Source organism: Amphibalanus amphitrite, unplaced genomic scaffold (genome assembly GCF_019059575.1).
Source record: "Amphibalanus amphitrite isolate SeventyFive unplaced genomic scaffold, NRLGWU_Aamphi_draft 001984F_arrow, whole genome shotgun sequence".
In the NCBI taxonomy this organism is placed as follows: Eukaryota; Metazoa; Arthropoda; class Thecostraca; order Balanomorpha; family Balanidae; genus Amphibalanus; species Amphibalanus amphitrite.
Genome location: NW_024883477.1, coordinates 1 through 26,487, shown reverse-complemented (window position 1 = coordinate 26,487; position 26,487 = coordinate 1). Strand labels below are relative to the sequence as shown.

The window sequence follows — 26,487 nt, the reverse complement described above, 5'->3', positions numbered from 1 at the left end:
GGATGCGACAGAATAACTCAGCACGAGCTTTGCCACTGGAAGGTAGCTAGGCGAGCAATTAGAAACAATACAAAACGCGCACTGTACAGAGTCGAGTGGGCGGTGTGCAATTGCATGCACACACGTAACGTTTACTGAGTACTGAAGCCGCGCGACACTCTTCCACGTGTTTAACGCCCATATCACGAATGAATCAGCCCTCATATTGCGTCATCGACGGCTGATATCGACGAGTACGATCAGAATCCACCCTGTCGTCTACCGTCTACCGTCCATCGTCTATACCGTCTATCGTCTCGAGCGGCCAGGTCGAACACCAACACGCGTGTGTTGACCGGTCAAACCTCCTACCCGCCACACCACAGCGGCGCGCCGGGCCGACGCACATTTAAACTCGTTAAAATGTAATACATCTCCATATCTGCCGTTGAACGGGACACCCCGGCTCGCCGGCGGGCCGGGGGGTCGCCTCCCGCAGACGGGCGAGCACGCGGCGGGGGGTGCCACCTCAGCGGTCGGCGGACTCGACACACACACCAGACAGACGGTATTCCGACACGGAGGGATCCAGTGGGTGGTTAGAGACGGGGTGGCACGGTGTGGAGGGTAGGACAGGTGTAGGAAGGTGCGACGGTGCCATGGAGGACGACAGACGGCAGGAGGAGCCCAACGAGCGCTACCGCTGCGGGTGAGTGATCGGCGCCGCGGCCGACGAAAGGGGCAGGGGGGGGGGGTGTACCGCCGCGGCCGACAAAAGGGGGCAGGATGGTGGACCGACAAACGGACGGGACGGATGGACCGACGGATGGCCTGGACAGAATGACGAGAGAACAGACGGACAGATGAACGAAGGGGACGGGAGTACCGGCCCGGACAGACGGACGGGACGGATGAACGGGGCGATGTCGCGAATGGTTTGGACGGGACATGGTAACAGGGCGCAATCAGCGGAGGGAGACGTGTTTATTGTAAATACGTATGCCTGTGCAGTGTGCAGTGTGCAACTATTCTTTTACCACACAGTGATACCTTCATTCTGACAACCACGAGTAGGTGCTTAGAGTAGGTGCTTACAAGCGTACTTCCGTCCTAAGTTTCTGAGGTTTAGGCCGTGCCAACACTCGTAAATCGTCGGTCAGACGCGTTCAATCGCTTCTGTTTGTGTAAAACTGTCGGCCGAGATTGGTCGGCGTGGCTTCATAGTTCATGACTCAGTGTCAGTTATAAACTCGCCAGATGAAAGCAGGGTTATTAATATGCTCTCACAGCTGCGGTGAGATAACGGCGCTGAACTTGGCAGAGAGGGTTGCCACTCCCCGGTCGTGGTCGGTTGTAAGGTGTCGCGTGGCGGATATGTCCGTTTATCCATTACCGTTAACAAGTGACCCTGCGAAATTGATGCAATACATATAAAAACATAATGCAAAGTAGGCGCCTAGAACCTTTCAATGGAGAAGGCCGTATTTTGTCTAATGGAACTATAAAATAGAATATCTAATATTATAAAAACAAAAGACGTCAATTAACGTATTCTAAGTTTGTCGACAGTGGTGTTTGTCCTGTTTGCCGGGCAGTGTTTGTTGGTCCTTCCGTGCCGAACGGCTGGTGTTTGTCCTATACTGCCGGTCAGTGCCGTTTGCCACCTATTCTGACGGTTGGTGTTTGTCGTCAGCTGGGAGGGCTGCCAGCAGCAGCTGGCCTCGCAGCAGCAGCTGGTGGTGCACGTGACGTCACAGCACGTGCAGCTGGCCAGCAGCACGTACCGGTGTCTGTGGCGCGGCTGCTCCCGCCGCCGGCAGGGCTTCAACGCCAGGTAAACTCACTGCTAGGTTTATCACACACAGCAGTGTAGAGAAGAGACGCCAACATTTATCAGTCATGAAGCGATTTCGCGACCACGACACTAAAAAAAAATCATTTCAGACGTCGAATTAAAACTTTGTCGCCCGTCTCCTAAAACCGTTGTGCCGTAAAGTCGGAAAGCGGAATACAAAAATGCTCCTATAGTGAGACAATTACTTCAACGATGAATTCAAGATGAGCCTAAAATAGTTCGAACAATTGGCTGATATGATTGTGGTTTCAGGTACAAAATGTTTGTGCACATCCGGACACACACCAAAGAGCGTCCTCACGTGTGCCCGGACTGCGGGAAGGGCTTCAGCAGACAGGAGAATCTCAAGATCCACAAGCGATCACACACAGGTAAGGAAAATTGACACTCAGTGGCGCACCCAAGGGGGGGGGGCCTTGGGGCCCGGCCCCCCCCCCCCCCGCTCGGTCATAATTAGGAGGCCCCCTGAGCACCGCTTAGGGTACTTTTACACTTGACTTTCCTGCCTAACCTACTATAATTCTGCACAAGATGCACTATCTGGGCAGAGGCCAGGAGGCCCCCTCTGGTAGGCGACCCTTGATGGGCAGGAGGCCCCTTCTGGATGTGAGGCACCTTCTCACAGGAGGCCCTATCTGGGCAGGAATCAAGAGGCCCCCTCTGGCAGGAGATCCTTCATGGGCAGGAGGCCCCCGAGGCTCCCTCTGCACAGGAGGCCCCCTCTGGTAAGCGACCCTTGATGGGCAGGAGGCCCCGTCTGGCAGGGGACCTTTTATGCACAGGAGGCCCCTTCTGGATTTGAGGCACCTCTCACAAGAGGCCCTATCTGGGCAGGAATCAAGAGGCCCCCTCTGGCAGGAGATCATTCATGAGCAGGAGGCCCCCGAGGCTCGCTCTTCACAGGAGGCCCTTTCTGGACAGGAGCAGGAGGCCCCCTCTGGCAGGAAAGCCTTTATAGGCAGGAGGCCCCTCTGGCAGGACACCTTTTCTGCTTAGTAGGCCCCTTCTGCATGGGAGGCTCCCTTCTGCACAGATGGCCCTATCTGGGTGGGAGCCAGGAGGCCCCCTCTGGCAGGAAATCTTATACTGGACAGGAGGCCCCCTCTGGCAGGAAATCTTATACTGGGCAGGAGGCCCCGAGGTTTCCTCTACTTAGGGGCCCTTTCTGGGCCGGAGTCAGGGGGCCCCTCTGGCCTCTTGCAGGAGACCCTTTCTGGGCAGGAGGCCCTCTCTGGATGGGAGTCTCTCTCTGCATAAGAGGACATATCTTGGCAGCAGTCAGGAGGCCCCCTCTGCACAAAATGTCCTATCTGGGTAGGAGCCAGGAGGCCCCCTCTGGCAGGAGATCCTATATGGGCAGGAGGCCCCGAGACTCCCTCTGCACAGGAGGCCCTTTGTGGGCAGGAGCCAGGAGGCCCCCTCTGGCAGGAGACCCTTTATGGGCAGGAGTCCCCTCTGGCAGAGGACCTTTTATGCTTAGGAGGCCCCTTCTGGATGGGACGCTCCCTTCTGCACAGAGGGCCCTATCTAGGCAGGAGCCAGGAGGCCCCATCTGGCAGGAGCTCCTTTATGGGCAGGAGACCCCGAGGCTTCCTCTGCACAGGGGCCCTTTCTGGGCAGGAGTCAGGAGGCCCCTCTGGCCTCTTGAACGAGACCCTTTATGCCCTCTCCTGATGGAAGGCTCCCTCTGCACAAGAGGCCCCTTCTGGCAGGACTCTCTCTGGATCCCCTCTGGAAGGAGACCGTCTCTGGGAAAGAGGCCATCTCTGGATAGGAGGCCCCTCTTCACAAGAGGTCCTATCCGGGCAGCGCCTCGCCCTGGCAGGGCATTTTTCATAACGCGGCCTGGCAGAGGGGGGGGGGGGTCGATGCGACCCCCCTCGCGATTGGATCCTATGGCACCTAGAAATACCAAATTTGGTAGGTAGGTGGCCCTCTTAAAATCCTCGTCCCTGTGCAAATTTGGTTGCTCTAGGTCAATATTTAGGGGTTTTTGGGAGGTATAATTGTAAAAAAATTTGCTAAAACAGGTCAAAAGTTTTCGCTGATAACTTTTGATTTAATTAACCCGCGCCGGGCAGGTGCTCCGCGACTTCCGCGCCGGGCCGGGGGGGGGGGGGTGTCTGAAAACCCCCCTTCTAACTCGGCTCCTGGGTCACGTAGCGACACGCGGTAAGCGGCATTCAAAAGAGCGTCCAAAATAAGTACGAAAACACTTCAGTCATTTTTTGGGTCAGGTCAAAGGTCAGGTTACCAGAGGTCACCAAAGGTAAAATGTTGGCTATTTCAACATTTTGGAAACTGCCAACGGCTAACTCGGGAACCGATAGAGCTACAGCGCCGCGGAAAAGCGCATTCGATAGCTCTTTTGACGCTCTTTCGCCAATATGTCCTCAGATTTGACCTCAGGTCAACGGTTTAGCCTCCAGAGGGCAAAAACTCCAAAAATAGCCGTTTTTTACGAACAGTGTTTTTCGGCAATAACTTCTGACTCAAAAAAGCCACGACATTACTTTTGCCAGAATCGTGTTCCTCTTGTCAAAACGCGTCGAATGAACTATAAGTTGACCTTGAAAAGTCAACTTAAAAATTTGACCTCAGGACCTGACCGGAAAAGGTCATGTTGCATATCAGTCGATCCGCATCGTCGAGCCGAACACATCTAAGGCGTTTTCATCGCTCTATCATGCCTCTATCAGAAGTTATTAGCAAAAAACTGTTAGATACTATTCGTGACCTGAGATGACCTCGGGGACATCTCAGAACGAGGGGTCACACTCCGGGTCACAGGTGCAATTTTCGGGTTCAGTGTGTCCATTTTACCTACATCCCGATGTTTGAGAGTGTCTAGAATGGCGTTCGTGCAAAACAGACGCCTTTCAATTTTCTCCCATTGAATTATAATAGAGAGGCCGCAAAATTGACCTGACCTTAGGTCACCGATATCGAAATTCCGAGATACACGTTTAATAGGTTTTTATACACGCTTTTATAGGATACACGAGATACACTGTTACTCTCATCAATCGCTGAAAGTTTCAAGGCAATCGTGCGGTCGGTGTAGCCATGACGAACATTCTAATTTGTTTCTGACCTGACCTTGAGAGACCTGGGTCTGAAATTTTCACAGCATGTGCGGAAAAGATGCACGAACAGGTGTGTTAAAAACGGCGGCGCGGAGCTGCGAAAAGCCGCCGGGGGGGGGGGGGGTGTTCAAACACCCCCCGGCCCGGCGCGGGTTAAGATAGAGCAAAACAAAAGCACTAGTGAACTCAGCACGTCAAGGCGTGTCGAATGATATACTTTTTTTGTTTGCTTAAGTGTACTTAAAAGTGTAGGTATTAAAGTGTACTTAAGTGCACAACTTAAGTAAAACTTAAGTCTTAGGAATGGTTGAAATGCTTAATGTTGCATATCATTCGACTCAGCTGTTCAAGAGGAACAGAATGATACCATTTTGAAACCTGTTCTATTACCTATGTGACAAGTTATCGGCACAAACGTCATTTGACCTGAGTTGACCTCATTTGACCTGAACCTTAGATAAGTACACCAAACAAAGAAACACCGAGTGACATTATGTTAAGTACTGTGGTATCAAAGAACAAAAGGGATACAACGAAGCGGACATCTCTATATTTTCCGAATAGGAGTTATTTGAATATTTTCCCATAGGCTTAACATTACGACGTAATGACCCCTAACTGACCTCAGGTCAGTGACATAAAAAACGAACTACATATTATACAGCTCGGTGAACTTAGCACATCCTGAAAGTTTGAAGGAAATCAGTCCAAAACTGTGCGTTGGACAGGTACATAAAAAATTAAATTTGACCATAACCTTGTACCCGTTTTTCTGACATGGTGGCCTGACCCAAGGTCGACCGGACCTGAAATTTGCAGATCACATGAAAAAAGGTTGCCCCATAGGTTGTGCCAAATTTAGCGGCGTTGCGCGCCGCCAATTTTACGCTATCTTTGAAAAACCTTAGGGGGGGTCGCATCGACCCCCCTGCCAGGGTGAGGGTTAAGCTTTACTAATAACGCTAAGAACGTCACCAAACATACAGAGGCCGTCAAAAAGTAAGCCATTTGGAGGCCCCCTCGATAGAGAAAAGGCCCCCTGGCAAGCGGAACACGGAGGCCCCTTTGAGCCCGGGCCCCCTCCCCTGGAAAATCCTGGGTGCGCCCCTGAAGATATTACAGGGTTATTTCTTACCAGTTACCAAACGCTTTTTAGCCACGTGGCGTCACCGCCCGCCGGAAAAGTACCTTTTGGTTACGAATTGATCCTAAGCATGTAAGTAAAAGATCGTACCATAGACCTCTGTACCTACACCTGGTATACAGAGGTCTATGATCGTACCTATTTCATACGATCGGCGAGCTTCATTAGCCTTACTCTAGTGTCTTCACTCCGCTACACCAATGAAGGCGTAACTGGTGATATAAACGGTTAGGTACTGGAGCAAAAGTCGGTCTTCCTCACACTCACTGTCCCATTCGCCCGGAGTGTGACGTTTAAATCAGTATAAATGTCTTTTATAAGTAGACGGACGTCATCCCGGTTCGACAGGTGTTGAGTGTCTGTCACTATGTCCGGTGACGCCATTTGGCCGACGTGTAGTTCGATGGCTCGGTCAATATTGCATCAGGGCCGGCCATTCACGTGCACAGTGTCCCGAGCTGGCGTGGGGCCAGCGGCTGCCGGGACTGTCACAGGGGGGTCTGAGGCTCCGACACTCATCCCCCTCCACACACACACCACATACTGCCCCATACCCTGAGCGACCACATACAGTCACTGGCAGAATATCGACAGTTCCTGTGGGATGGAGACACCAGACTTTAGGGCCGATCAAAACCTGATAGCCGCTGCGGTTTTTCGAGTTACGACGATTACGCTACAACACGCGGTCAGCGCTCAATTACTAAGACGGTCAGTCATGGGAGGTCTAACAGTCAAATGCCACAGCTAGTGCCCGTGTAGTTTGATCCCGATGTCTCGGTAAAACAGTAAGACACGAGAATGGAGTAATCCATAATGATTGCAATTGTCTGACACCTGCACCTAACTCTTTTTCCAGGGGAGAAGCCCTACGCCTGCACATTCGAAGGCTGTGACCGAGCCTACTCCAACTCGTCGGACCGATTCAAGCACACGCGCACCCACTACGTGGACAGGCCGTACAGCTGCCGCCATCCCGGATGCTCCAAGAGCTACACGGACCCGAGCTCACTGCGGAAACACATGAAGGCCAACGGACACGGCCGGCCCAGCTCGCCGGCTGCCACACCGCCGCCTGGCGGCCGGCCAGAGAAGCTCAGCCGCGTTCCTCGGCCGCTGGCGGCGCTGAAGTCGGAGACGGCCGCTGCGGCGGACGTCCCCACGGCTGTGGCGCCGAGGCTGCCAGGCGTGTCTCCAGTCTCTGTGTCAGCGGTGTCAGGAGTGCCAGCCGTGTCAGGGGTGTCAGGGATGGTCCCGCCCGCCCCGGTTCGGACAGAGTGCGGCAGCTGCGCGTGCGGCCGGGGAGCGGCGCCGGTCGGCTGGGACGGGTGGCTCTGGTACCCCTGGATGCAACAGATGGGTCAGCTGTGGGCCGGATGTCCGACCACAGTGTTTGACGGCTCTGGCACAGCGGGTGGTGCAGCGGGGGTTAGCTCTGTCCCCCTGGCCAGTCAGCCGACCACCAGTCCCGCTCCACTCGATCTCAGGGTTCCACCAAGCTGAGCGAAGGGCAGTGGGGCGACTGACAACAAATACCTACCAAATAGGGATGCGAGGAGCGCCAGTTGTATGATTCGTTGGACCTATCCGTGCTTCTATCCTCAGGATACTGAAATCCTTCTCCTCCACGCCGCAACCCCCCTCCGGGCTGGACAGGCAACTTTATCTCATGCGGGCTGCTCCCTTGGAGCGGCACCGCTGCTCCTGAGGGAGCTGCACCCCGTAGCCGGGTGCAGAGAGTGCTTGGGGGGCTGGTCGGCTTGTCTATTTGGACGGGCTCAGCCCCGGCGACTCTCTAGGGTGCCTGCCCAGACCAATGTCTCCCCCTAATTCCTATCATCCTTCCGGCTCTGCAATGGTCTTGTCGACCGAAAGGGCCTAACCCAACAAAATTTAAATTTATGATTCGTTTTTGTGTTGTTGCTGTTCAGACTTGTAGATTGTTTGTCTCATTCCACCATTCGCCCTTTGCCTTTTAGGGGCGTGGAACTGGTCAATGGTGTTTTTAACGTTGGGAAGCCCGGTGTTTTCCGAACGCATGCTAAGAGATTGAGTGATAGTCCTCGACAACTTTGTATTTTAGAGTCTTTTATAATGAGTTCGCAATAAAATGCTACTGTTAATCCTTTTTGGATGTACACGTATTACGAAACAACTAGAAAAAATAACTATATGCAATTAACTAAGCATATTCGCCAAAGAATCCAGCTGACTATAATTTAAGCCGGATCAATCCTGCACTCTTTATACTCGTATTTATACGTTGAAGTGACGAAAGAACGCCAGTAAATCGCGCATTCAATCGCCTAACATTTAGCCAAGGAGCAGCACCAGCCAACCACCCTCGATGAATCGAAACAATTCGCCCACTACCTGTCAACGGGCAGCGAGCGACGGGCTTGCATTTATCTTCCAACTAGTTATGACACGGATTTTTTCACACCTTTATTACGTGAAGAGTCACAAGTTCAACACCAACTAGAACTCGAATTAACCATGCAATGACTTCTGCGACCCCGCACAATACGACCAGACCACCTCGTTTTAAGCATCGAACACTGGCTACCACAAGTGACACAGACAGTCGTCCTATCAATAAAACTATTACAGAGACGTTTGACGAGTTTGTTGGTGCTACATTAACATTAGCAAACATTTCATATTGTAAGCACACTGGTGTACGTACATAACTACCGAACGAACGGTTCATAATTTCATTACGTTTTATTGCCATCTCGAAAAAGCAATAAGCCTTCTCCCAGCCGTCCAATAACCGCCCGCCCCTCGATAAATGATAGAGCTGAAATTAAAACGACAAATCGAACGGGACATTGAACGGTCTCACAGCAGCCACATCAGAACACATACGGTATCATCCTGTAGGGCACCTGCCGACAGTACTTCTTCCACGCCTTGCCGTACTTATTGCTGCACTTCTCCTCGTCCCTGAAGACACGATGCACGAGCAGAACGGTCAGAAACAAGACATACAGGAACGGCCACACGCCGTGACCCAGACCGGGCAGACACCAGCAGAACGCTGCCAGGATCTCGAACACGTAGTTGAGGTGTCTGGCGACGCCCCAGCAGCCGCTGGTCAGCAGCTTTGTGGTGCGCCGGCCCTGCGCCGTCACATACTCGGCGTCTATGTACTCGGCCGGCCGGCCCCAGAGGCGGCACCGGCCGCCCGACTCCCGGAACCGCTGCTTCTCCAGGTCACAGCGGTAGTTGAGAGCGATGGCGAGCAGTCCGGCTGCCAGCACGAACGCCGACTGGCCGTCACTGAGCAGAGGACGCTGCCGGGTCAGGAAGAACGCCGCGTACGTGTAGAAGCACGGCACCCAGACCATGCAGCCCCAGCAGAGGTAGTACCCGGCGCGGTCCAGTGTGATGTCCAGCGTGCTGAAGTAGCCCGTCTCCCACCAGAAGAACTTGGCGATGTAGACAGTCTGCAGGGCGGCGCACACCACGTGGCCGCTGGAGAGGCCGTGCAGCCGAGCGCCGGCCACGCAGAACACTAGCACCAGAAGCTGCCAGAGCATCATCCCCACGCGGCAGTTGGTCAGCTGCTTGACGTCCACTCCGAGCAGGTGAGGGTGGAGCTCCATGCCGCGGTAGAACTCGTGTGGCAGCGGCTTGGGCTCGATCTCCTCAGAGGACTGGGGTGCCACCTTACCGCGTATCAGCAGGAAGGTGCACAGAACCAGGGCGGTGACGTTGAGCGCCGCCAGGATCGCCGACATGTTGGAGTAGATGGTGACCGAGACGCCCGGCATCAGCCACGTCTCCAGCAGGACGAACAGCAGCAGCGTGCAGACGTAGTAGAGCATGCCGTTGGCGCGGTACGGCGGGGTCTGGCCAAAGTGTGTCGTCGGCCCGTGGTGCACCGGGCCCGGAAGGACCAGGAACAGCCAGGCCCATACCAGCGTCACCGCCGTGAACGCCCACGCGAACTGCGAGCCGAAGAGCGCACTCCATCCGAGCGGCCGCGGGTCGCCCAGCTGGGTCAGCACCTGCACAACGGGCGTGAAGAACAGCAGGAACAGCGGAGGGATGACGTGGTAGTGTAGCAGCTCACCCAGAGCCATAACTGCGCCTCACCCGGGCCAGTCCTGTAATGGAGAGCAGACGACCGGTTAGCAGGGAACGCCACGGCGGCTCAATGGCACCGCCGCTCGCCCTGGATAGAAAAGGTAATTCCCGATTTACCAGAAATGTTCGTGAAATAGTTCATTCACGTGGAAGGCGATCAGTGGTGGAATGCACTGTTTTAATCATCCCATAGGCCCCAGCGCTGGCACGGGCTTCACTGCTATACGTTATATAACCGTCCACGTCCCATACGGAAATCTATCAAAACACCTATCGCAAACGACTCTTATCGGTCGGAATTGTCATCTTGAAATACCCTTAACCCTCGCCGGACCTATTGGTTTTGCTATACATACGTCCCGGCCGAGGGGAGGGGGTATGTATGTATGACCCCACCGCTTTCAATTTTACTATCAGGTTGACTCGAGACACGACCTTCTGTTCGAAGGGGCGGCAGTCTCGTATCATTTATTATTTCAAACACTAAATTTCCCTACCCAGGAACATCACGCCACCCACCCACGCAGCGCAGGCATTGATCACGCCAGTCCGATCGCTCGAAGCGCCTAGTGGGCGGAAGTACGGTTACGCTATGATCACCGTGCAACCCATCCTGGGTACGGCCTGGTGGGCACTCGGTCAGTGACCCGGTGCACACTTTCACCCTCGCACGAGCCGAGTTCAACGTCCTCAGCAGCTGAGCGGCGCGCTCGGCCTATGGAAGGGGCCTCTCAGGCGTCTGCTTCCGCTCCAAGTGGTCGTAAAACCTCTGATTGCATGTTGCGGCCATTCATTCGTGACTATATCTCTAGTGAAAAGAGGGTGAAACTAGAATTTTGAAAACAGAGAAAAAGGTTCAGAATCTTATAAGTCAGATGGGCCAGGTTCTCAAGATATTGGTAAAAATGTAGGTAGCATACCTACTATTTTATTTGATATCCAGGGACAGCGGGCAAGATATTTCTATTTAAGTTATAAAATGTATGACAGACCTACCCACTACCAGGGTGCTGGTCCGATTGTAACGCAACGATAGGGGAGAGCGGGGAGAGTTGTATCATGTCCAAGTTGTATCAGGGCGAATTGTGCCAAACTTATCCAATAGATAGCGCTCGTGACACGACCATCCGACGAGGTTTTCCGGGCGCCATCTTTGCCTGTTCTGTCGTGTGGCTGGGTAGACGCGTCTCGAGGTGAGAGCCGATTTTATGTTTTTTTAATGTCATTCTAAAAAAATGAGTTGCAAGAAAATGTGTGTTTTGGGCATTTAGATGTGCACGAATTTGAAAGATCTCCGTAGCGGTGGTGAGGGTAGGTTCTAAGGCTGCGTTAGTGAAAATGGATTTCTCCAGCTGTCCGCTGTTTTTGAGCACGAGGATGTTTTTTCCAAGATGGCGGCGAGGTACATGTTGTATCAGAGCCGGGTGGGGTATGTTGTAACATGTATGCATGTATGGGTATGTTGCTTTTGATCGCGAAAGCTAAGCCCAGTCTCGCGTTTGTAGGTAGCTAGTCAATACTCGTTCCATTTTGGCACAATGTGTTGGCTTCTTTGCTCTTAACGGGTCACTTTTGCATCTAGTCTGTTGATGTTTCGTTCGTTTCGATGTTTCGTTCGGATTGCATTGACCTAAGTTTGGTCTAATAAAAGTGAAGCCTTTGAGCATATACATTGTATTAACCCCATTTAATGTTGTTGTTATGTTCAAAACCAGTAGCAAGCACACTCCCTGAAACGTGAAATACCTAGTGATACAAATTACCCCACCATGTGATACAACTCACCCAAGCCATGGGGCAAGTTGTATCAAAAACATTGTTCTGTTCGGCAGACCGTAGAAGAAAAACTGGTAGAGGTAAAGGAAAAGTTACTTTGCACAAAAAAGCAGAAGAATCAAGGAAGGAGATAGTATGGAAATAATAAGTTTATCACGGATAGTTACGAGGTTATGGGTCTCGGAGTAAAAACTGATACAACCCACCCCACTCTCCCCTAATTCTTATTGCTACTCCCCCTCTCACTCGGCGGCCACGCATCGCCAAGCTGAAGCGGCACACGGAGATGGAAAACAAATCGTCCAGGATCCCGAATAAATTAGGTGACTAACGCTAATTTTGCAGGTCAGATAAAAGGCCAGAGTTTTCCGCTCTCTTGACATATCATTCGGCACCTATTCAATCTAATAAGGAAGCAAAAAGGCAAAACAATCTACATTTCAATCGAAAGGTTCTAAGTTCAAACTAGTAAACATCTAGTAAACCATCTAGTAAACAACTACCTACTAGAATTTGTCAGGTACCAAACGGATCAATTGGATCAAATAGGTGCCCAACCTTTCATTGTACTCGTATAATAGGCTACTACAGTCGGATTTTTTTTCAGCCTGTCGAATCACTTCCACCCTCGCCGAACCATTGATTTTCTACATACCTATACGTCCCAGCCGAAGGGGGCATACCCCCCAACACCCTTCCTCGCCGTTTCGCCCCTTTTTGAGCTAGACCTCGCGGAAAACAACGAGCGTGTGCGCCGTTACGAGACACAGCGACTGATACCCGACTTTAAGATTTCAGGTCAACCGGTGGCCTCTAAGTTCAGGTCAAGTGACCCAAGGTACGGGTTCGGTTTTTGGTAAATAAATTGGCCAAAAATTGTCGTAGCGTCGTGCCATTCGCACCATCGTGTTTTTTATATAGTTCGTTACCCATGATCAGGCAACCAGGAGTGCCCCCACCCTCAGTCCCAGCGACGCACAGAGCCCTTACGTTAACACCAAAATCAAAATCAAAGTTGAAAAAGTCGCGGCACTCCCTACTAAGAAGAGGAAAAAAACATAAAAGAAACAGAATTGACTACGTATGATATTATTTAACTTGATTAGTAGATACAGAGAGCCATAGTAGTTAATGCCAAATCCAGCATAAACTGTCCGCTAAGGGTTCAATCGTACATTGTTAGTGAGGAACACGCACACACTCACTTGGAAGAGGACATAAGTGGGGTAAATCAGGTCTGGTCTAATTCATGCATATTGTCTTGCCATCCCTCCCGATGCCCTCCAGCTAAGCCGAGCTTGTTGCAAGAGAGTCATCAGGAGAGATGGGGCCTGATATGGTGATTAGTGCGAGCAAACATTTCCATGCCAAGGCTCGTCGAATGGTATGCTTTTTGTTTAGGTGAGGTCAGGTTACAGTGTTGACTTGACCGCAGGTCAAGGTCAGGGCAGAACCACTAAGGTCATGAAGCTGCTCAAAGGAGGTCGTGTCGCACATCATTCGATTCGGTAGGTATTGCCGAGTCCGTTGCTGGCTTTTCCGACTCACTAGCTCAATTTAATCGGGAGTTGTTGACAAAAAAAAACTCCCATGACCTTAGTGACGTCATCAGACAAGGTCAACGACGTAAAAGTAAAACATTCGGCCTAGGAAGGAGTGCATGAAATTACGATTCAATGTGCTTGAGGTAGTTTTAGATCATGTCCGGCACCCAAATAACAGTTTCCTTTGAATTAAACCTAATGGTGAGGTCACGTGACCGACCTGACCTCAGGTAACCTTCAGGAAGAATCCGCGATACCAAAGCTATGAGACGTCTGGAGGATGCTGGGCTCTGTAAGTTTCATCTCCCTGTGAAAAAAGCCGTTCTCGAGATCTGGAAGCTGCTAACCGCAACGCATGGGAATGCATTGCCTGGTGGGTGCCTACCTGTATGCCAAGTTCAGCGAAATCGCCCCAGTAATTACAGAGTTATTGAAATGGGAACAAATTTGGCACCTCTTCTTTTTGTATTTTGCACGTGCACTGGGGGTCACTCACATAGTTAGATCAAGAGTATTCGACCTTTGGTAGAAGGGATGCAGCTACCCTACAAAATTTACCGCGAGACAATCGCCCAAGCGGCTGCTGAGATATGAGCCTCTCAAAATCACTTCTTTTGTAAAACAGCCTGAACACCCTTGACTTTTCACGTGGCACGTGCCACGACGGTCACTGAGTTGCATCAAAAGTAGTCAATTACGGGGTAGAAGGGATGGGGCTACCCAGTAAAAAAGACCGCAGGCCAATCGGTCCAGCGGTTGCTGAGATATAAGCCTCTCAAAGGCGTTACAGGCCGGGCCGGGCCGCTCATACTGATATTTTTCCGTTATATTGAAAAGACTTCGCTTCGCTCGCTGCGCTCGCTCGCTCGTAATAATTGATTAGCGTGACAGATTTTCTCTCCCCGAAGGCCTTCGAGATATGGATTGATTGTTACGGATCCTCGGCAGGTTTGCGAGTCTAATGGCGAACCGTGGCGTAGCTAATCGGTACCGATTGACGCATAATTCGTTGTTTCGGGTGGGGGTGGGGGGACAAAGCAACGCGCCTCGGTGTCGCCGGCCGTCGGGTCGGGTGGGCGGTGTGCTAACTGCTAGGTCTGGTTGGCGGCTCGTGCGCGGGCGGGCAGTTGAGGGAGTGGGATGCCGTGTTTCGGGCGAGTAAACCGCGATATCAGCCGGCAGCATGGACGAAAGCCGTCAACTTTCGGTGTTACTGCCCACTGCGAAATATGCTTGCCTGCTAAACAGGCGGAGGATGCTCTTTGTGTTGGTGTGTTTCGGTACATTGATTCTATGAAATAAACAGCGTCCGCGGAAAAAGGTCCCGGTCGCTGTATCTTGTAACAGCGAGCAAGTTCGTTTTTTTTCCCGCGAGGCTCTTAGCACAATAAGGGGAGAAATGGTGAGCGGGGTTCCACCAACCCTAATCTACCTAACCGATAGCTCCAACCATCGGCCGCAGCGGATGTAGAAAACCCGGGTCTGGCGAGGGTTGAAAAAGCTTATCAATTGTTTGACGTTGGCATTTTACCTTTATTAGTTCATGGCGCTGAGCCAATTGGCAATTTGTTCAGTAATGTCTGAATCGAAATATAATTTGGGTGACCTCTGGTGATCAATCTTTGGCCTGACCTTTAAGTACCCGACCCTAAGAAAAGACTTCCCTAACGCAAAAGAGAGCAATAAATACTAAATTATATGGAAAATTCAATATATTTTGCTGTGCTCACGAAGACCCTAGTCCCTAAAGTTATATACAGGGTGTTTCACTAAAAGTGTCAAAAAGTAAAAGGCCCTAATGCACATAATAACTATGTTTTCTATGGACATTTGCACATCATTCCATCCGCAATTGTTGGACATTTGAATATATAAAAATGATATCACCGTCACTCAAACCTATTCCACATATCCGCCGCTTCTTTTGATGCACCGTTTCGGCACGTGTCCGGAGGTGCCTCACAGCCCGTTTTCATCTTCAGCGTCCAGACTGTCGGCAAAGCCTTGCATTGTGCTCTTCAGCTCCAAAAGTGATGCGACTTTAGTCTTCCTCAGCTCTGCGAGAGCTACTGACCAAAACCAGAAGGCTAGCGGTGACAGATCGGGGCCTCGCGCTGGCAAGGGGCGGGCGGTGAGGCAGCTGATTATTCGGCCCGGGAACGGAACTTCTGGTCCAGCCAGTTCTTGGTGGCTACAGCCGTTACAGTGGTTGTTTCTGATAAATTGGGGGCTTGGCTATTTCTGATGTTGAAATAAGCTTCTTGTTATCTTAAAAGGTCCTAAAAAAGACCCTGACCTTTTCAACGATTTCCGCCGAGAGGTGGGGCGACCCGCCTTTTTTTGACTGGAACCGGCATCAAAGGAACCCTTTTAAACCTCTCAAGAAGCCCTTTGAAACTTTTATAATCTGGGTCGTAGCGAGGTGAGAGAGTGAAACGTTTCCTGAAAAGTCGGCGTACGGTTTCAATGTTTCTGATAGCACCAAATGTAAGTGTAATCCACCGCTCCTGTTGCGGTGCAAATAACCTGTTCTTGTTCTGTATAAGGAAAAAACGACTAGTAACTTTGGCCTCCTGCCCTCGCTCCGTATGAGTGTAAAATATATCGTAAGTGGCCAAAGCATAAATGTCCAAAAATTTGCAACAAAGCCACGTGCGCAACCACGTGCTTTGCGTATTTTATATATCCTTAATAAGCATTTACTTTTTGACACTTTTAGTGAAACACCCTGTAGGTACCTAACTAGCACTGTTTACGCTCTTTCGAGTACCGCTTGGAGCTTACCGAGGATCGTCAATTGTAAGCCACTTCCTCGCATAAGGGTATTTTTTAAAGTAAAAACCATCGATAAGTTGTCCATCTTCCCCCTAGAAAACGCATGGCTGTAAGTTACAACCTCCCTTGCATTCACTAACCGACTGATTTTGACATTGGCCCAGCACTAAAGAAACTCATATGATGTTTATATGAGAACTGAGATCTGCAACGTACATTCCTGAGACATAGGTACCAGGCCGATTACCAACACAAACAATATCCCTGCAATCTGCATTGCATCAGCTATATCATCTAGCCCAGCATATTTACACTGAGCACACAAACTCCCTGCCCAACGACCACTCACCTCCAATGTGTGCAGATTCCGCGGTCCTCGCGTGCCACCAACACTGCACTGACACCGCTCTGCGACTGACGGACTGTGACTGACGGAGTGGCCAGCGGCGGACTGACCGGGCAACTGCGGCCGACGGCGCCGTGCTCTACGCCGTGCTGTGCGCTGTGCCCCGCCGTGCTCCGCGCCGTGCTCAGGCCGTACCGGTCGTGCTCTGCGCCGTATCAGCGACTGCCAGCCGCCGATGAGCAGCTATCGGCGGCCAGTGTCGCCCTCCGTCGTCGGCCCCCGCCGCGCCAGTCGGGCCCGCATCTGGCCCGTCGGTTGTCCCCCCCACCCAGTCCCCGCCCCGAGGCTGGTCGATCACGGTGGGGAGGAGGGGGGGGGCGTGAGGGGTGCTGGGGCCAGAGGGTGAGCGGTGGAGAGAAACCAAAAACAGTCGGCTGTTTGGGTCATTTCTGCTGGCCTCGGACCTTCTAAAATATACGTGTGTGTTCTTTTCTTTTAGGGCGGCTCGTTGTTATTCTGAGCCCCGTCATCAGGTTTACGTTTATTAACCCGCGCCCGGCTGGGGGTCCTGGATTTCCACGCCCTGCTGGGGGGGGGGGGTGTTTGAACACCCCCCCCTTCTAACTCGGCTCCTGGGCCACGTAGCGATACGCAGAAGGCGGCGTTCGAAAGAGCGTCAAAAATAATGAGGAAATCACTACGGTCAATTTTTTGGTCAGGTCAAAGGTCAGGTCACCAGAGGTCATTGAAGGCAAAATTTCGCCGATTTCCAGGTCGAATGTCGACAATTTCCAAGAAGCCAACGCATAACTCGGGAACCAATAGAGCTACAGCGCCGCGGAAAAGCGCATTAGATAGCCCTATTAACGCCCTTTCTGAGTAATTCTCTCAGATTTGACCTTACGTCAACGGTTTTGCCTGCAGGGGGCAAAAACTGCAAAAATAGCCGATTTTTTCGGAAACAGTTTTTCTGCAATAACTTTTGACCCAAGCCTTGTACGAGCTTACTTTTACCGGCATCGTGTTCCTCTCGTCAAGACGCATCGAATGAACTATAACTTGACCTTGAAAGGTCAACTTAAAAATTTGACCTCAGGTCAAGGTCATGACCTGACCGGAAAGGGTCATGTTGCATATCAGTCGATCCGTATCGTCGAGCTGAACACATCTAAGGCGTTTTCATCGCTCTAGCATGCCTCTTACAAAAGTTATTTGCGAAAAACTGTTAGATACCATTCCTGACCTAAGATGACCTCAGGGCATAAACAGGGGTCACGGACACCATTTTCATGTTCAGTGTGTCTAAACCACTTGTAATTCAGTGTTTGGGAGTGTTTATAATGTCTTTCGACCAAAGGAGGCGCATTTCAATTTTCTCCCATTGACTTATAATGGGGAGGTCGCAAAATTGACCTGACCTTAGGTCATCGATATCAAAATTCTGAGATATACATTTTGTACATGCTATTGCTCTTAGCAATCGCTGAAAGTTTCAAAGCGATCGGTCACTCGGTGTAGCTATGACAGACATTGAAACTTTTTATGAGGTGAGGTCACTTCAAGTGACCTGGTGACCTGACCTTGAATGACCTTGGTCTGAAATTTTCACAACATGTGTAGAATTGATGTATGATAAGGTGTACCAAAAACGGCGGCGCTCCGCGCCGCCGTTTTTGAGATATTCGCGAAAAACCACAAGGGGGGGTGTTCAAACACCCCCCCCCCCAGCAGGGCGCGGGTTAATGGGTCTTGGCCCCATTGGTACGGCCCTCCAGCAAAAGAGTGGTTGGTTAGCCTATGTGCTTTTGGTGCAATAACTTTGAATGACAGAGACACTCCTGTAAAATGACTCAATAGAAATGAGAAGAGGGTTCGTGCACACACTTCCGCAGTGGTTTTCAACAGCCATTAGACGTATTCATCAATGCAGATCGCTTATTGTGATGATGGCAACCAACCACTTAATACCTGGAGGGCCGTACATTCGAGCAGAGCAGGCCCAGGCGGTTTAATTTAGGGCAAAGTCTTTACATAATTTCCATTCCCTGTGAAAAACCGAATCCAGTCTTACCTACCTTCTCATAACAGATACTAAGCTACTATAAACTTCGTCACATCCGACACCTGTGATATCCCACGATGCTCACATATATTCCATGTTGGAACCATCAACACAGCACAGAGCACATCCCTGCCCTAATCCCTGCATTGGGCTGTCAGTATCCAAGTGGCTTGATGTTTATCTTGGCGTCCGAATGCGACCTTTTTACCCAGAGATATGGCCGTCCTGATGTGCCACGGGCCACCAATCAAAGGTCAGAGGCGCGGCCGTCTCAGCTGTGGCTAATACACGCGGTCGCTGCGTTAATTGTTACCAAGGAGATAATCGATACTCGATCGTATCGCTCTCCTTAGTTCTGTACACAACAAATTATCATCGAACATTAAATGACGACCACTACTGATCTATCTGCGACAACTGTCCAATGTGACGATCTTTGAAATTCCCGTCTTGAGTCAAGACGGAGGTTCACACTCTTCTAGCAGCGGGCGGGCCTCCCCTCACTGGGTTAGTGTGGCTCTGAACACTCGGCTGGGTTCACTGACACGACGCAGAGAGAGTGTTCGTCCGCTGGCCGTCTCTCGAGGCGCACAGACACACAGACAGACACACAGACAGACGGGCGGGCGCGGCGGCTGGGACGGGTGGTTAGAGTGGGGCGAATGGCCGGCCTTGTGAGGCCCACAAGAGGTGGAGGTTGTTTCACTCGACAGCCCAGAATGGTTGGTGCACGATGAGCTCGTAGTTAGTCTAAGGCGATAGCGATAAGGCAACATTTACGCCGAGAGAAGTGAAGGGTGTGCCTACTGTAACGAACGAAAGCCGGAAGATTCAGTCGCACAATGCAACGACAGAACCAAAGATAAAAGAAACCAGTTCAAGTCAGACAAGTTTCAGATGGAGTGCACATATCAGGACTCATCTGTAGCTACATCTAAAATTAGCAAGGATAGTCGGCATTCTGCCTGCAGAAAGACAGCCTTGTGATGTTTCTGATCTTTTATGGACGCCCTAACCCAATCATGAAGGAAACAGATGTTCCAGATGAGATGGGCTGATCATTTGCATGAGTTCATAATTATTTACAGCACCACGTCAGGTAATTGCAGCTCGAAGGAATATGCTATTCCGAGCCAAAACTGCATTCAGTCGCTCAAATATCTCAAATAAATGATGCACCGCCACGGAAACGGTAGGGGTTAGAATCTATTCTTGCATTCTGACCGGCGTCTTTTCAATATAACGGAAAAATCTCAGTATGAGCGGTCCGGCCCGGCCCGGCCCGGCCTGTAACGCTTTTGAGAGGCTTATATCTCAGCAACCGCTGAACCGATTGGCCTGCGGTCTTTTTTGCTGGGTAGCCCCATCCCTTCTATCCCGTAATTGACTACTTTTGATATATCTCAGTGCCCGTCGGCGCACGTGCCACGTGAAAAGTCAAGTTCAAGCTGTTTTGCAAAAGTAGTGATTTTGAGAGGCTCATATCTCAGCAGCCGCTTGGGCGATTGACTTGCGGTAATTTTTGTAGGGTAGCATAGCAGCATCCCTTCTACCCAAAATAGGATAATCTCGATGCATGTGGGTCACCCCCAGTGCACGTGCAAAATACAACAATAAGAGGTGCCAAATTTGTTCCCATTTCAGTAACTCGGTAATTACTGGGGCGATTTCGCTGAAACTTGGCATACAGGTAGGCACCCACCAGGCGATACATTCCCATGTGTTGCGGTTAGGGTGCTACTGCACGTGCGCACGTGAAGGGGGCGTTTCCAGATCTCGAGAACGGCTGGGCCGATTGCGCTCAAATTTGGTACACGGTTGGGGACCAGTTAGAAGGGTGCCGTGCAAAAGTCATTTTGGACCCCGTTTGCACGTGCGCACGTGCAGAATGCCGCTTCAAGATCTCAGGAACGGCTGGGCCGATTGCGTTCAAATTTGGCACACCGCTAGCGACCGGTTAGAAGGGTGCTTTGCGCAAGCCCGTTGGAAGCACCCTCTCGCCCTTCCGCACGTGCAGGGCTCACTATCTCGCTCGCTCGTTCTTCGCCCAAAAGGCGTTTTACTGGTTTTTAACATTGGCCATTACCCCGGAAGCAATTCTAAGGCCAAGTTTCATAGATAGTTAGGGATCGGTCATAAAATACGACCTTCAATTAAGTGTTAGGTATGCATTGCAAAATATCTTATCGTCGTCATTCACGTACTAAACTTAACACAAACTACCACCTTCTTCAACTCAGACGCTGAAACTTATTGAACAAGCGATCTCTCTCCCAGCCAGCATATTTGATCTGGGCCGTAGCTGGTTTTCCTCCCGCTAGCTCCTGGCTCCTGGCTCCTGGCTAGCGTTTGTTCCGGCCAAAGTACGGGCAAGGTCTGGGGCTCTAGGTACGGGAGCTGAGTCGCTGACACACGATCCCTGACCTCGCCCGCACCACAGCCGGACTTAAGCCGTATCAGCCGTGCCGTACCATAACCGTACGTCAGCCACAGTAAGCCAGAGCGGCTAGGAGGGAGCCTGACCTGGCCGTAGCACGTCGTGGCAGGGAGCCGGACTTGAGCTGGACTTGGCGGTCCGAAACCATACCAATTCCGGAGAGCTACGACAAAGACTGGCTAACCGCCATAGAGTCATATCGTCCCAAACCCCGGCTCTGACGGCGTTCCGTTTACACCGGCCCAACTTTGGCATGTCGGAGTTGCCGGGGCAAAGCGGACTTGAGCCAAACCAAATTGCTGGCTTGGCTGTCACGTTTGAGAACCGCCTTCCCGGGGCCCGTCGATACGACACTGCACCTGAAGCGCCCCCTCACGTATGCTGTAGGTTTCGACTTTGTCCACCAGACGTCGCTGCCAAACTCGCCACAGCCATATGTGCGGGTGTTGCAGCGTTGTTCCGATATTTCCATCACCTGACATTGCCTATAGCAGATGCGTTAGGGAGAAGAACGCCATTCAATCAAAGCGGCCTATTACAGCGGATTCATATACCATGACTTCAGAAGTACAGCCCTGTCAAGTGTCAATCGACCCTGGATTTGACCTCCGGTGTGACGGGGTCAGATAGTTCAGAGAGATCGATGAAACTTACGGCGGCATGGTAGTCTATGCATCGAAAGGGGCCTCAACAAACGCTCAGCTCTGCCTGAAATTGTCCCAATAAGCCACAAAGGTCTCACCAAACGAACAAAGAAGCAAGGCCCCGTCAACGCGCGATCGAAAATACCCCTTTTCGCGTTGCGGAGCACGCGTGTCACCCTAGTACTTTTACTAATTACCACGCTTTTTTAACTACACACCTATGCATAAGAGCTCTGAATTCATTAACTGAAGTAGCGGCACGACAATTTGACTATAATTTCTTCCATTTACAAGACATTTCATGAAATTTAGACTGGTTTATTCAGTTGATTCTCAAAAAGGTAATGATGGTATCACGGTTAGAGTTATGAACGAACTACTGCAATATCAGCCGTGACCCGAATGTTTCAACAAACCGCCCAAAAAAGGATATTTCACACGTGCTTCATATTTCGTTTACACATGATCAATATTTGTTTACACAGTTTATGAATCGACAATAAATAATACGTGAAGCGTTTCAGTTTTTTGCAATAACCGCTCCAACCACACCACCTACAGACACGATTCAACCACCAATCGACAGCTCTCGATCGTGGCTATGTGCGCGGCACATTTTTAATCGCATTCGCACCCCCCAAATAGCCAAACTCGGCCCCTCGACTATGTCGCCCGACGCTCCAGAGATGGCGCTGACTGTCTGCGTGACGTCAGCTCACACGACCGGCGATCGCCAATCATAAAACGTGCATGTCGCCGCTGGACAACCAATTCCAGCGTACTGTCTTGCTTTTGCCCTCTTGTTCTGAAAATTTGGTCAAGAAACATGGCGTATAACCTTCATTTAAAACCAAATTTGCTCCCAACCGCTTCGCCGTAAATCGTCGCAATACGCACCAGACCATGTCATCAACCCGTGCAGAGTACCATGGCTTATTCAAAGCACTTACTCGTGCGTCCTTGGTAGCTCAGTTGGAAGAGTGGTAATCTCCTATGGAATGGGTCGCTGGTTCGATTCCAGCCCGACACGTTTTAAAATACACATCTTTAGTTGCAGTACCCGGCCGCTAGGTCGCGACCCCGTAGAGGTCGCTGCGGTCCCCACGTGACCGACCGGCCGCAGTCACGGGCCGGCGGCGGCGCAGTGTGGGGCGAGCGGGCGGAGGGGTTGGTGCGGTAACTGCGGTGCCGTCAGAGCGGCCGCTGCCGGACAGCGGGAATGCGGCATGATACAGACATGGGAAGGGGGGGGGGGGTAGGTAAATGGTGGATGGATGGATAAAGAAATGATGGAGGGAGAGAAGGAAGGGTAAGTGAGCAAATGATTGAGTCGGTGAGAGAACAAGTGCAGAGAATGGAGCCGAAAGACGTTTTTAAAATGCACTTACAGCTTAGTTGCAGCACTCGGCCGCGCTACGAATAACTACATTACCGATCCTGAGTGGCGGGCGGGGGGGGGGGCGAGGTACCCAGATTTGGGATAGGTTGGTTACAGAATTCCACAAAATACTGACAAGTTTGGGACGGGGAATGTTTAGTGGGGACGGGGAAGGGCACAGGGAAGGGCACGGGGACAGGACGGAGACGAAGATGAAGACGGAGATGTAGCGGCCAGCAGGAGCGGGGACGGAGACGGAGACAAAGAGAGCGGGAGCGGGAGCGCGGGAACGGGGACGGAGACGGCGACGGAATCGGAGACCAGACAGATACAGTGACAGAGGCGGAGACGAGACAGAGACAGAGGCGGAGACGGAGATGAAGCGGTCAGCGGGAGGGGAATGAAGACGGGGACGGAGAAAGAGAGCGGAGGCGGGAGCGGGAATGGGAGCTGGGACGGGAACTGGGACGGAGATGGGGATGGAATCCGAGACGAGGCAGATACAGAGACAAAGACAGAGATGGAAGACGGAGACGGAAACAGAGCAGGCATAATTATATCTTTAGCACTGAAAACATTACCGATCGTCAGTGGTGGGCCCCGGAGGGGGGGGGGGGGGGGTGCAGAGGGAGGAAGGCGGGGGAGGGTCGGGGCGAGTCACTCAGATTTGGGATAGGTTAGTTACAGAATTCCACAAAATACTGAAAAAAAATAGCGATCATGTTTAGTATTACGAGCGTACCAATATACGTATAGCGTCTTGAGCTGGGACATAAAAACTTATATGTATCTGCGGCGCGGGCGGGGAAGAAGCCACTAGCCAGTACTTTTTTCAGTACCAAGAGGGGATTGGAGTGGAGGGGAGAGGAGGGGAAGGGAGGGAGTGGAGGGAAGGGGAGGAAATCGAGGGAGGGAGGGAGGGGGAGCGAAGAAGTGCGATGAAGGAGACGGGGAGAGGAGGGAGAGAGACGGATGGGGAGGGGTAAGTAAGCATACGATTGGATCAGTGATCGACAAAGTCAGAGAGCGGAGAGGAGGGAGGGAAGAGGGATGGAGGCAGGGAGGGAGTGAGAAAGGGAAAGGAAAAGAGAGAGAGAGAGAGAGAGAGAGAGAGAGAGAGAGAGAGAGAGAGAGAGAGAGAGAGAGAGAGAGAGAGAGAGAGAGAGAGAGAGAGAGAGAGAGAGAGAGAGAGAGAGAGAGAGAGAGAAAGCGGGCATTATGGACGGGATTTTGGACGGGACGGGCAGGGATTTCTATATACAGGGTGTTTCACAATTAACGTTACAAGATCAAAGCTCAATATCTCTGGGCATAATGACTTTATTTCCGCCAAAATTGCACCATATGCACCCAAAACCACAGAGACCAACATCCTTAAGTGCTACTCGAAGTGGCCGCCTCCAGCCTTCACAGCGGCAGCCAACCGTCTCCTGAAGTCACGGACTGCGGCACGCACAACCGCGTCGGAGGTAGGTCCTACAACACGAGGTAGGAAATGACGTCATTGCCATTGAAGCCTGTGCGTTGAAGACTTGAAATTCATACAGGAGGTGCGTAATAGATACCTGTTGACTACACCACGCAGCCATGTACAGCCGTCTTCAAACAGGTCCGCGAGCAACAAGCTTATCACACAGGCTCTAATCCTGATATTCGAGATAATCGCAGACTCGGACCTCATTTGGATCAGTCTTTCATCTGCTACACCCATTATCTGTCCAAAGGGCATTCAAAATGCAATTAACCAGGACCAGAATTATGTGCTCTTTCCAATGGTGTATAGTGTTTTCAGAAAAACCACCTTTAAGTGCACCAAAATTGAGTGGGAACTCTTGTAACGGTAATTGTGAAACACCCTGTAGATGTTCAAACGACGATTACAATTAGCGCCGGTAGGCGCGGGAGGGTGACCTAGTCGACAATAAATAATACGTGAAGCGTTTCAGTTTTTGGAATAACCGCCCAAACCACACCACCTACAGACACGATTCAACCACCAATCGACAGCTCTCGATCGTGGCTATGTGCGCGGCACATTTTTAATCGCATTCGCACCCCCCAAATAGCCAAACTCGGCCCCTCGACTATGTCGCCCGACGCTCCAGAGATGGCGCTGACTGTCTGCGTGACGTCAGCTCACACGACCGGCGATCGCCAATCATAAAACATGCATGTCGCCGCTGGAGAACCAATTCCAGCGTACTGTCTTGCTTTTGCCCTCTTGTTCTGAAAATTTGGTCAAGAAACATGGCGTATAACCCTCATTTAAAACCAAATTTGCTCCAAACCACTTCGCCGTAAAACGTCGCAATACGCACCAGACCATGTCATCAACCCGTGTAGATTACCATGGCTTATTCAAAACGTTCATGTTTGTGCCCTTGACAGCTCAGTTGGTAGCGTGGTAAACTCCTATGGGATGGGTCGCTGGTTCGATTCCAGCCCGGCACGCTTTTAAAATGCACATCTTTAGTTGCAGTACCCGGCCGCTAGGGTCGCGACCCCGTAGAGGTCGCTGCGCTCCCCACGTGACCGACCGGCCGCAGCCACGGGCCGGCGGCGGCGCAGTGTGGGGCGAGCGGGCGGAGGGGTTGGTGGGGTAACTGCGGTGCCGCCAGAGCGGCCGCTGCCGGACAGCGGAAATACAAGGAAATGATGGTGGGAAAGAAGGAAGGGTAAGTGAGCAAATGATTGAGTCGGTGAGAGAAAAGGTCAAGAGGATGGAGCCGAAAGACGTTTTTGAAATGTAGCTTAGTTGCGGCATTCGGCCGCTATGAATACATAACCGATCCTAAATGGCGGGGGGGGGGGAGGTACCCAGATTTGGGATAGGTTGGTTACAGAATTCAACAAAATAGTGCCAAGATTATCGATTATGCTTAGTGGGAACGGGGACGGGCACGGGGAAGGCACGGGGACGGGACGGAGACGGAGACGGAGACGGAGATGTAGCGGCCAGCGGGAGCGGGGACGGAGACGGAGACAAAGAGAGTGGGAGCGGACGGGAGCGCGGGAACGGAGACGGAAACGTGGACGAATCGGAGAGCAGACAGATACAGAGACAGAGACGAGACAGAGACAGAGGCGGAGACGGAGATGGAGTGGTCAGCGGGAGGGGGACGAAGACGGGACGGAGACAGAGATCGGCAGCGGGAGCGGGAGTAGGAGCGGGACAGGAACCAGGACCGAGATGGGGATGGAATCGGAGACGAGACAGATACAGAGACACTAAGACAGAGAGGGAAGACGGAGACGGAAACAGAGCAGCCATAATTATATCTTTAGCACTGAAAACATTACCGATCGTGAGTGTTGGCTCGGGGGGGGGGGGGGGGAGTGCGGAGGGGAGGGAAGGAAGGGGTCGGGGGG

General features: G+C 51.6%; 2 protein-coding genes across 2 annotated transcripts; one reads left to right on the top strand and one right to left on the bottom strand.

Annotated features, from left to right (window-relative positions):
- The first annotated feature begins 555 nt into the window (after nt 1-555).
- On the top strand, nt 556-7,567 carry LOC122376011 (zinc finger protein GLIS2-like). Its single transcript, XM_043355653.1, has 4 exons — nt 556-688; nt 1,673-1,813; nt 2,087-2,205; nt 6,924-7,567. Exons 1-4 carry the CDS (start codon nt 639-641, stop codon nt 7,565-7,567), a joined length of 954 nt encoding a protein of 317 aa, XP_043211588.1. The 5' UTR covers nt 556-638.
- A 1,108-nt stretch (nt 7,568-8,675) lies between these two features.
- Nucleotides 8,676-16,902, bottom strand: LOC122376010 (7-dehydrocholesterol reductase-like). Its single transcript, XM_043355652.1, has 2 exons — nt 16,601-16,902; nt 8,676-10,176 (listed from the first exon to the last, which is right to left on the bottom strand). Exon 2 carries the CDS (start codon nt 10,150-10,152, stop codon nt 8,920-8,922), a length of 1,233 nt encoding a protein of 410 aa, XP_043211587.1. The 5' UTR covers nt 10,153-10,176; nt 16,601-16,902; the 3' UTR covers nt 8,676-8,919.
- Nucleotides 16,903-26,487: the final 9,585 nt, after the last annotated feature.